Below are 12156 nucleotides of genomic sequence, written 5' to 3'. Positions count from 1 at the left end.
GGTGTACAGTGTTTTTCTGGTTCTGCTCATCTCACTCAGCATCAGTTCATGCAAATCCCTCCAGGTTTCCCTGAATTCCCATCTCTCCTGGTTTCTAATAGAACAATAGTGTTCCATGACATACATATACCACACAAACACCATCTTCTTAAAAAAATTTTACTAGTCTCTATCTCCTCCCCAGTCAGTAACAATGTTTTCCCCTTTAATCTTCCATAACTCTTTGATTTGCAACTCCTTATTTCACTTCTGGCATATTTTGTATTATAAGTTCTCTCCTGTCTATACATTAATCATATTTTAGACTATAAACCCCACAAGGGTAGATCTCAGCACAACTAGCTAGCACTGTGATTTACACAAAGTGGCATATAATAAATGTCTGTTTGAAAGACTTCTTCTAAAGAGCACTCAACTTTAAGAGAAACATTTTTCTTTGATTTTTTTATTTCTTGCCTAAAGAACCTTCTCAGATTGAAAGATTTATTTCCTTACATTTTTTTTTATTTCTTTTGAGATTAAAAGAAAAAAACACAATGTGGCTAGGAGACATTTTCTTGGTTTAACTGAATGCCATTCTTTAAAGCATGTTGTAGTTGGCACAGAAAATTCAGTATGTTTCTTTTAAAAAAATTGTTGTGCAAATGAATGATTTCCTTATTTACTCAGACCTGCATATATTTAAGGAGGACACATCTAAACAAACTGAAAGGTTGAGGAGACAACCTTTTTAAGTCCATGTTGTTCATAATTATCTGGAGTAATGACTTTAAAGGGATCTATATGAAGTAGATATGATAAATACCTGAGTGATGTCTGTGCCCCTAATTATCAGGGTAGAGCTCAGGAGACTAGAAGTGGTTTTTATGGTGAACAGAAAAGGTGAAGCAATAAGAATTGTCCATTCCTTGGGAAAAAATATTAGGATATGGGCTTAGAGATACTCATTCTGAAAGATTTTTGTTATTTTCTCAAGTTGTATTTAGGGATAAGTACAAAATATGTTCAAATAAGAACTCATTCTAGTTATGAGGAAAAATATTTCATAGAACAGATCTGTCTGTTGAGTAGAGATTCTTAACTTTTTTGTGTGTATTGGACCCCTTTGGCAGTCTAGTAAAGCTTGTGCATCCCTTTCTCAGAATAAGGTTTTTAAATGAATATAACAAAAAATAAACAAGATTACAAATACCAGTTATAGTGAAATATAGTTAAGTTTTTTTAAGTGGTTCCTGAATCTTGGGGTAAGAACCCCTAAAGAGGAAGCAATAAACTTTTTAATCATTTTAGTAGTGTGGGTGGTCCTGAGCAGTTTAGGAACCACTCAAAGACCTGGGATTGGAGTCCTTAAAGGAAAGAAAACCTAATAAAAAGTCCTTGTTGCTCAATAGAAAATGGGAAGCCCTAATGTGAAAAATGTGCTGATGTCAGTTAATCATCACAATAAAAAATCTAATGTGAAATCCTAGACATAGTCTAGACACAGCTTTCTCCCCAGTGGAAGCTTTTGGAGCAATGGTCTGATAAATGTAAATTTTTGAAGGCATTGCAAATGTCAGCCACCCTTATTATATCCGTATAATAAAAAAAAACTATTTAGAAATATTAATTTCTTAAGGTAGATAAATTTTGAGAAAGTTGAAAGTAGTGTTTTGAGAGGCCCTTGAAATTTGTTTGATTTTTCCTCTAGACAACCTTCATATTATGCCTAGGATTTAAATTGAAAAGGGATATAGAAGGGGAAAAAACTGAAACAATGAGTAGTTGACTGATTTCTTCCAAGCTTTTTGGTTTATTCAGGGTTAGATACAGGATTTTTTTTAACTTGGTGAGATTTCTTTCTTTTTCAAGTCCTTTACCCAAAGACAACAAATGGCTGAATAACGAGTAACATTATTGAACTTATTTACCTGTATCCATATACAGTGTAGGAGATGGATTTGGGAACTGGGGAAATAAAGGAAAGGGACAAGCTGTAGCAATAGTGATATATCATCATTTTTTTGCTACCTTAATTGTGTCTCTGCAGGTGATTGTCCTAGAAGCCAAAGACAGGATTGGTGGACGAGTTTGGGATGACAAATCCTTTAAAGGAGTCACAGTTGGAAGAGGAGCTCAGATTGTCAATGGCTGTATAAACAACCCTATAGCCCTAATGTGTGAGCAAGTGGGTTTCTCTAAGAGAGCTATACTTTAACTAAGGGAAAGAATAGTAGTTTCAGGAATCTTGTGTATATATGACTTTATTTTCCATTATGTAGAAGCAATCTTTGATTACTGAAATAGTTTGGTTTTTTTTCCCTTCTAGTATTTAAAAAAAAAAGGAGTATTTGTAATGTTCTAAGTGAATGAACCTAAAAGAACTTTTAATTTTTCTTTTTTTAACTTAAAGATTTTATTTATTTTGAGTTTTACAGATTTACAATTTTCCCCTAATCTTACTTCCCTCCCCATCCCCCACAGAAGGCAATTTGTCAGTCTTTACATTGTTTTCATGATTTATTGATCCAAATTGAATGTGATGAGAGAGAAATCATATTCTTAAGGAAGAAACATAAAGTGTAAGAGATTAGCAGGATCAGACAATAAGATATCAGGTTTTTTCTAAATTAAAGGTAATAGTCCTTGGTTTTTGTTCAAACTCCACAGTTCTTTCTCTGGATACAGATAGTATTCCCCATTTCAGACAGCCCCAAATTGTCCCTGATTGTTGCACTGATGGAAAGAGTGAGTCCATCAAGGTTGATCATCACCTCCATGTTGCTGTTAGGGTAGACAGTGTTTGTCTGGTTCTGCTCATCTCACTCAGCATCAGAAGAACTTTTAATTTTTCAAGGTCTTTAATATATTTTTAAGGCTTACCCCCCAATTTTTGTGAAGCGTTATAAAGAATAATTTCTCCTTTTGTATTTGGCTGCTTGCTTTGAGCATCAATGTGTATTTTTGTATAAATAAAAAGGAGGGATGAGAGAGAGGGAGAGAATATTTGGGGGGGAGAAAGAATGCGAAGATAGGTGATAGAAAATTGATTTAACATCTATAAATATATATCAAAAAGCATAGTATAGTGATAAGAGCATTGAACTTAAGAGCCTGGAAAATCTTGGTTTGCAGCTCACCTTAGACATTTCCTAGCTATCTCAAGCTTGTTTCTTTATTCTGTGAATTCAGGAGTAAACAACATCAACACAGGTTTGTTATAAGGATCAAATGCTATTTTATACAGAAAGCACTTTGTAAATCCTAAAGCATGATGTCAGTGTGAGTACCAAAGGGTCATAGGAAGTGTGATGCTGTACTGTGACCCTAATGTTATTTAAAAAATTTTTTTACAGAATCATAGAGTCACTGAAAGGGGCCCTATCTAGTTCAGCCTCCTCATTTTACAGATGAAGAAAATACGAGCCTGGAGGGATTAAATGACTTGTCAGTGGTTAATCAGTTAGTGGTAGAACCAAATCTAGGACCAGTTCTCTTGATTCTCAGGCTATCCTCTTTCCATTATACAATTTACCATATTTCTCTAATATGTTGTTTTTATATTCTTTTTGAACCCTCTCAGTAAATAATACCATTTAGCTGTAATTTGTTTGAGAGTATGATATTTGGGCAATTCAGTTGCTTGGTGGTTAGAGCACTGGCCCTGGAGTCAGGAGGACTTGAGTTCAGATTTGGCCTCAGACACTTAATAATTACATAGCTGTGTGACCAAGTCACTTAACCCCATTTCTTTGCAAGAAAAACAAAAATATGATTTGTGATTTTTAGTTTTATAAAATAAAAAATTTAAACAAGTCTTAACAGAGTCTTAGCATTTCTAAATAGAAGCCATGAACTATGGGATCTTTTAATTTGTTACATAAAGTATTCAGATATTAGAATTTTTTTTATTTGTTTTGGAATGATTTAAGAAGATAAGTTTTTATCCAAGAAAAAATGTCCATTTTTTTTTCATTCTCATTGTTTTGAAGCTTGGCTTCCAAATGCACAAACTTGGAGAAAGATGTGACTTGATTCAGGAAAGTGGAAGAATCACTGACCCTACTATTGATAAGCGCATGGACTTCCACTTTAATGCAATTTTGGATGTTGTTTCTGAATGGAGGAAAGATAAAACTCAGTTACAAGATGTTCCTCTAGGAGGTAAGAGGGAGATGGGTCTTCTCAATATTCACTTCTTAAATAGCAGGCTTGAATCTCTTTGAAAATGATGTATAAATGCTATTGAAAAATAATAGATTTATTCAAGAGTTTGTAACTTTTATTTCTTTATATCTATAAATAACCATATATTTTATATTTATTGATTTGTTCAGAAGTTGTTTTCCTGAATGGAATGCAAACTCCTTAAGGGTGGGCAGTTTTCATTTTTGTCTTTGAATATCCAGTAGAGTTCATAGAAATGTTTTTTTTTTAAATTATCTGTTCTTGAACTTTCAAAATACCCAGAAGTTATCTAATGTGATAGAAAAGGAAGATGATAAATGCTGGAGAGGATATGGAAAAATAGGTGCACTAATGTACTGTTAGTGAAGTTTTGAATTTCTCCAACTATTCTGGAGAACAATTTAGAACTATGTCTAAAGGATTGTAAAACTATGCATATACCCTTTGACCCATTAACAGCTCTACAGCTCTGCATCTAAAAGAGACAAGGGAACACAACCTATATGTACAAATTATATTAATAACAGTTCTTTTTGTGATGGGTTAAGAATTGGAAATTGAGGAGATACCTCATCATAAATTGAGGAATGTTTGAATAAATTGTGGCATAATATTGTGATGGAATACTGTTGTGTTATAAGAAATGAGAAAGGGTGTCAGAAAGACCTGGGAGTTAATGTAAAGTGAAGTAAGCAGAACCAGGAGAATTTTATATACAGTATTGTAAGGATGATCTACCCTGAAAGACTTAGCTCTATCAGTATAGTGATCCACAACAATTTCAAAAGACCCATGATGAAAAATCCTGTCTTCTAGAGAGAGAACTATGAACTCTGGAGTGCAAATTGAAGCATACTTTTTTCTACTTTCTTTTATTTTTCTTTTATTTTGTTTTCTTTTGCCACATTGCTGATATGGACATAATGCATCACATAAGCTCATATGTATAATTGAAACCAGAGTGCTTGCTTTCTGAAGATGTGGGAAGGGAAAGAGAATCTGGAACTCAAAGCTTTTTAAAAAAATTGTTTTTAAAAAGTTTTTTACATGTAATTGGGAAATATTTAAATAAATAAAAAACAATTTAAAAAAAGATTTATCTTTTCCTTCTCAGGAAATGAAAATTTGTTACATGTGTACTTTCTAAAGAATACCCAGTTTTTTCTCTTTTGCAAAATTAAATGTTCCTTAGTTCAGGCAGGAGGGAACCTGAGGAGTTGAATAATAAAATTTAAAAGTTCTTATGCCTTGGTATCTCTTTTTACAGAAAAGATCCAAGAAATCTACAAGGCCTTTATTCAGGAATCTGGCATTCAGTTCAATGAGCTAGAGGAGCAAGTGCTCCAGTTCCATCTTAGCAATTTGGAATATGCCTGTGGCAGCAACCTTAATCAGGTAGGTTTGGTTGGTTTACAAAATCAGAAGCAATGTGGAATGTTGAATTGAGAGTCCCTGAGTCAGGAGCAAATGGGGTCAGGTCTCTACTCCAACAAACAATTTAAATAATACAGGCAACTTCCCAAGATTTCATTTTGTAGTAGTAGTAGTAGTAGTAGTAGTAGTAGTAGTAGTAGTAGTAGTAGTAGTAGTAGTAGTAGTAGCAGCAGCAGCAGCAGCAGTAGTAGTAGTTTACTTAGGTAGAAGTAGTTTAACTATTCATTTAGGACTTCCTACATCCAAAGAAATCATAGGCCTGGACCTTTCCCTTCTTACCCCCCCCCCAAGAAAAAATAGTAGATATTCCTTTTTATAAAATTGAATCACCATGAATTCAAGAACAATTTTTTTTTTGTTGTTCAGACATTTTTAGTTGTGTCTGACTCTTTGTGACCCTATCTGGGGTCTTCCTGACAAAGATATTGGAGTGGTTTGTCATTTCATTCTCCAGCTCATTTTACAAATGAGGAAACTAAGGAAAAACAAGGTTATGTGACCAAAATAAAGTCACATAGGTTTGTGGCTAGATTTAAACTTTTTCCAGGTCTAGCACTCTATCCATAGCACACCAAGCTAGTTCAAGATCAAATAGAAAATATTAGCAAATATATTCATTAAGGTCTGTTATGGTTCTGTTGTAAAGGAGAACAATTTGTTAGTTTAGGACTGAAATTCTGGAGGGAAAAATAAGATGTACCCAGTTCATATATATTTATATTTCGGAAATTCAAACTAGAAATGAGATAGTATGATGAATTGTAGTCTGTACCTCCATAGCAAAACAGAGCCATAAGAAATCTTATTGAGTTCCTCTAGTGATTATAATAAAGCTAAGAGTTATGAATTTAAAAAGCAAATGGTCCTAATTTTTAGTACAAGTATAAATATAACTATATACATAAAATTACAACTATAATTTATTTTATTAAAGTTCACTTGTTTTAGGACATTAGCCAAAGTTTTCGTATATGTACATGCATTTCACATATATCTGTATATTCATTTAATCACATTTATTAATATATTTATGTGTTTTAACCTTGACCTGTTATTTCATTGGTATGAAGAACACTAGGTATTCAGAATTTTTTTACCACTACTCATTGACAACTTCTTGCTAAGCTAAAGTTAGAGAGTGTTTTCTTGTTTTGAAAGGATAAGTGATTTGTCCATGTTCACTTGGGCCTGTCAAAGACTGGACTTGAGTCCAGCCAGGTCTTCAAGAATCTTAAGGCTGGCCACCTATCCCCTACATAAGTCTGTCTGTCTGTCTGTATGTATGTATGTATACACACAAAGATTATTTGTATAGGTGCATGTTTATACATACTTATATATGCTATTATTTATTCTCATCTATATTACATGTGACAAAGAAAATGAACTTTAAGGTTTAGATAGTACAGGTTGATTTTCATTTCCATTTTATAGAGAGGAATGTAACTTATTGTCACATTGAGTTTCAGAGCTGGGATTTGAGTTCATGTACCTGACTCCCAAGGCCAGCATTGTTCTTTCCATTATACCAAGCTGCAGCCTTATATTGATCTCTTCTGTAATATCTCTTTCAAATTTACCTTCATTGAATTCTTAGGCAAAGTGTTTTAAAAATATATGTTTTAGTTGAACTTGTTGCTATGACTTAGAGTTGCAATGCTAAAATTATCAACGTATCAGTTCCATTAATGACTCATTTTGCTCTTATGGAATCATGACTCTTGGAATAGATCTAAGATGTCACCTACCTTATTTCCTACCCTATTCATGAACTTTACTTTATTAGCTTTATTTTTTTCTCCTTCTGCTCATTTTAAATGTTGTGATTTAGATCATTTCACCTTGCAACTTCACATTTATTTTGATCTTTTCAGAGTTGAATGTGAATTTGAGCCAAAGACTAGATATATTTTGTTTTTGAGTTTCTCTTGATTCAGATTAGCTCTTTAAAACACCATTTACCCAGGAAGAAGTTCTGTAGATCTAGGATCAAACTCTGAAAAGACCAAAGCTAGTTTGGACTGATTTTTTTTTTCCACATCATTTAAGTTCACAAATGAAGTGGATGTGTTTCATGACTTGACTATATCTTATGAATGTTATCATATTCTTATTTAATCTTTGACCTTAAAAATAAAAACTCAGAGTTTCAGAAGAATATCAAAGATGCAGAAATAATTATAGGCTTGTAACCTTCCCTATCTACTTTTTTGTTAGTCTATATGTTATCTTGATAGACGTGTTGCTTTGCATCTGATTCCTCATCATGAATTGCTTTCAGGACTTCCCAGCTGTGGCTACATTGGCTCATAAAATTGCATGTATTAATTGTTTCACTTACATCCCACAGGTTTCTGCTCGCTCGTGGGACCACAATGAGTTCTTTGCTCAGTTTGCTGGTGATCACACACTTCTGACTCCAGGGTATTCAGTAATAATTGAGAAGTTGGCTGAAGGACTGGACATTCGACTTAAATTTCCAGTTAGTATTGGCAAAAGTAGATCACTTTGAGGTGAATTTAATTTGTCTCCAAAGCAGATGGAGTTTAGACAGTGGGAGCTGAGAGAGAACATAATTGTTTTCACAGTGCCTGCATGTGAATATTGTTTAGCATGCTTTTCTTTATATTCTGTTAGGACTATGGCTAATATTATTATCCTTACTAATAAGGTAACTGCAATTACTCTAAAGTGATTGGAATTCATTTTTTAAAAAAGCCTTGCTTTTCTCAGAGCCCAGTGATTTGTTTGTATCATTGTTTCTTTTGATTAGGTTCGGACCATTGACTATTCTGGGGAGGATGTCCAAGTCACCACCATAGATGGTACAGTTTGGACAGCACAAAAGGTAACTAATGCATCACTTCATTTTGTTTTTCTTGACCATTACAGAGGGGTTTTTTAGGACACAGTTTTTCTTATACTATTTTTGTGGCAATATATAAAAACCCAATAAGCTTAAACAAGTTAAAACAACATGAGAGATTGTGAGGAAAAGTCTCTGCAGCCTTATACATTAGTAATTTACTATTTGGTGAAAGAAAGGGAAGGTGAATAATAATTTTAATAAACTAATAACAGTGTTTCCATATGGGGAAATTACAAAATTACTCATGCTGATGAATATGAGGTCCAGACCTCAGATTTAAAATTGTGTTCATTCCTGTAGTTCATGTTATTGGTTTCCTTTTCTTTGCTTAATTGTGTATTACTTTTTTATGAATCATCATGTTCTTTAGGCATTTCACATTCGTCATTCATTATAGCATAATAATACTTACTCCATTTCATTCATATGCGTTTAAGCCCTCTTGTTGGGCTTAAAATTCATTTCTAACTTTTTTTGCTGTTTTAAGTAGTGCTGCTGTGAATGTCTTTTTCTTGATTAACTACAGATTGCATTCCAAAGTGACTGGATCTATGTCTAGACCTTAGAGATGTCCATTTACATGATAGTTATTTTTAATGGCTTTTGTTTTACATTCCAGATAACTGGAGTCTTCAGGACTTTTGGGGGGCTACATTGCACATTTTGATGAAAGCATCAAAAAGACAACAAGCTGCTATCACGAATTTAGTGTAGAAAATAATTTCTGAAATATATCCTAGACTCAGTGCAATGCAGATTTAGTCCAGTCCTTTGCACAGTCTTCAATACTTGGTGTCATAGTTCAGATCATTTTAAGAATGATCACCCTGGGGCAGCTAGATGATACAGTGGATAAAGCACTGGCCCTGGAATCAGGAGTACCTGGGTTCAAATCCGGTCTCAGACACTTAATAATTACCTAGCAGTGTGGCCTTGGGCAAGTCACTTAACCCCACTGCCTTGCAAAAATAAAAAAAAAAGATGAGAATAATGATCACCCTGAAAAAGTCCTCAATTACCCAAGAAAGAGTCAACTTGTTGTAATAGCAAATTGCACTTTGTCATGAAAACTCCCAATATCTTTTCTATCTGTCCCTATAATGCATTTCCTTCTCAGCTCTGTTTCTTAAATTCCTTTGCTTCCTTCTGGATTTAGTTCAGATGCCATCTCTTTTTGTAATCCTCTGATCTTCCTAGTTGTTATTCTTGCTGTCCTACTACAATTATTGTATGTATTCACATTAATTAAGCATATTGTAGAAAAGTTATTGTCTCCCTCCCCTTAAGCCGTGAGGACCTACTAGGACATTTTTCTTTTGACTTTTCATCTCCCAGTCCTAGGACCTGGCAACTGTTTGTCCTTTTAAATTGGATAACTGGTTTCAGATGCCAACTAGTCCAATATATATACACCCAAATTAGAATATTTAACACTCATTCACCCTTGTCTGAAGATCTTCCTCTATTGAGAAGATAGCACTACCTCATAAAGCACCTCGTTTCATTTTGATATAGCTCTGATTATTAGGAACTTTTCATTGACATTGATCCTAAATTTGCTTCTCTGTAACTTTCAGGTTTTATATCTACAATTCTACCCCACCCCCAAAGCTAAGCAGAATGAGTCATGTAACAGCCTCTCCAATATATGAAGCCAGCAATTATATTCCCCTCCCCCTCCTTAACCTGCTTCCTCCAAGTTGTTTCTTCAAGCAAAATATCTCTATTTTGTTCAGTTCTCTTAGGATATGATCTTGGGGTCCTTCACCACTTCCTGGTGCTCAAAATGGGTCACAGTACTAAAATTGGGCCACGATGGTCTAACAAGGAGAAGATAAAATGGGACACCATGCACTCCCTAATCCTAGATTCTATACTTTTTAAAAATGAAGCCTTTGATCAGAACTATTTTTTTAAAACTAAGCTCACAATCTGCTAAAATCTCCAGATATTTTTCAAACACCTACATAGAGCTATGTGTTCTCATCTTGTCCTTTCACAATTGATATCTGAAAACTAAATAATTTTCATCTTATTTGAATTGACCCAGAATTCCATCCCTCCAAGACCATTTTGGCTCCTTTCTATTCTCTAGCCAGTCGGCAGCCCCTCTTACCTTTGTAACGTTTACCAATTGCATAAGTATACCAGCTGTTGTACAATGTAACTTCCTTGAGATCAGGAACTATTTTAGTTTTGCCTTTTATCCCCAATACCAAGAGCAATGTCTGGTGCATAAAAAGTAGCTGTTTGATAATCAATTATTGAATGGCATCTATGCCTTTGTCCAGGTTACTGATAAAAATGCTACAAGGCCAAGCACAGAGAACATCCTTCTTGTGACTGCCTTCCAAGTTGACATTGAACCATTAATAATTACTTGTAACCAAACCCTGAACTAGCTAACAACATTGTTGGTTAGTTGGATATTTCTATCCTTTCCCTAAGAATATCATGAAAGATTGTCAGATGTTTTACTTAAAGCTAGGTAAACTATGAAATAAATAATTATTTCTCATCATAATAGTTATTAAAATTGGGGAAACCTAATTTTTTTTTCCTGTCATACTTCCTTGTCCAGTCTTTCAAGGACAGGGCTGATGGAAGCTAGGATTAGCATTCTTCTCAATCTGGGTATTTTTTTTCCATCCAACTAGCTTAGGTTTCTTCTTTGACCAGAATGTTGGAGGCTGGGAGTAACTTAGAAATAAATGACATAATCAAAATGTACTAGAATAGGTCCCAACCCCTCATTGTACTATTCATTCTCTCATTAATTGTTAACCAGTTAGAGTTGATTGCCACCTCTTCCAAAGGCGTTTAAGTCATGAACCTACTGTCATGATTGTCTTTGGCATTTGAGAGTGCCAATGACTTTTATTAAAATGCTAGCATCATTAATAAGTTGCCTAATTATCCAGAAATTATGTCTCTCAAACTTTTTAGATGTCATATCTACTGCTATGGCTCTGAATTATCAGTCAAGTATTCTTGTTATAAAGGGAAGAAGATAAATTTGGCGTTGCTTTTTCTTCCAGCAGCTATACTAACTCTTTGTGATCACTGCTTCCAGATCCTAAGTTTTGCCAAGAATCTGTTCAGTCTTATTGACCTATAGTTTAAAGACTTCATTCCCTTCCATTTTTTAAAAAACCGGGACAATGTTTGCCCTTCTTCAAATTTGTTTTGCCTTTTGCTTTCTCAAAGGCCTTTCAGAGGTTGGTGACTGGCTGATGAACAATATCAAACCTACTACCTTGGGATGTATTTCATCTGAATCTGAGGACATAAATTCATGTAGGGGAGCTAAGAGTTCACCTTTTTGTACCCTTATTTTGGACTGTCCCTATAATTTCCTTGGTGTGGGGGCTCCCAGTGAAGTAATTTTATCTGTAGGTGCCCTAACTACTCAGCTCTGTTTAGAATCTGTAGTTTTCTAAGATTAAATTCAGATTCTGTCTTTTCCATGAGGTCTTCTTTGATCACCCCCTTCCCCAGCACATTCTGATCCCTCCCAGTATTTTGTATCTGTTTTGTACCTACCTATATATAATTGTTTTTCTTTCCTTGTAGAATGTAAGCTCCTTGAGAGCAGGTACTGTTTCATTTTTATCTCTGTATTTCTAGTGCCTTAGATATTGACTGGAATATAGTAAGTTTTTAATAAATACCTTTTGATTGACTAA

The 12156-nt window shown here is 34.2% G+C and overlaps 1 protein-coding gene across 3 annotated transcripts in view; it reads left to right on the top strand.

Moving 5' to 3' along the window:
• Window positions 1-12156, top strand: part of KDM1B (lysine demethylase 1B) — a 51788-nt gene that overhangs the window by 20078 nt on the left and 19554 nt on the right. For 2 of the 3 annotated variants that reach the window (XM_074207150.1, XM_074207151.1), the window contains 5 exons: window positions 2030-2167; window positions 3972-4143; window positions 5435-5562; window positions 7952-8083; window positions 8375-8449. In XM_074207150.1, coding sequence (XP_074063251.1) covers window positions 2030-2167; window positions 3972-4143; window positions 5435-5562; window positions 7952-8083; window positions 8375-8449 — 645 coding nt within the window. The remainder of the gene's footprint in view (window positions 1-2029; window positions 2168-3971; window positions 4144-5434; window positions 5563-7951; window positions 8084-8374; window positions 8450-12156) is intronic. The other variant, XM_074207152.1, reaches the window with a different exon arrangement.

This window comes from Macrotis lagotis, chromosome X, assembly GCF_037893015.1.
Source record: "Macrotis lagotis isolate mMagLag1 chromosome X, bilby.v1.9.chrom.fasta, whole genome shotgun sequence".
Classification (NCBI taxonomy): Eukaryota; Metazoa; Chordata; class Mammalia; order Peramelemorphia; family Peramelidae; genus Macrotis; species Macrotis lagotis.
The sequence above is the reverse complement of the archived record's forward strand: the minus strand, read 5'-3'. Positions and strand labels throughout refer to the sequence as shown.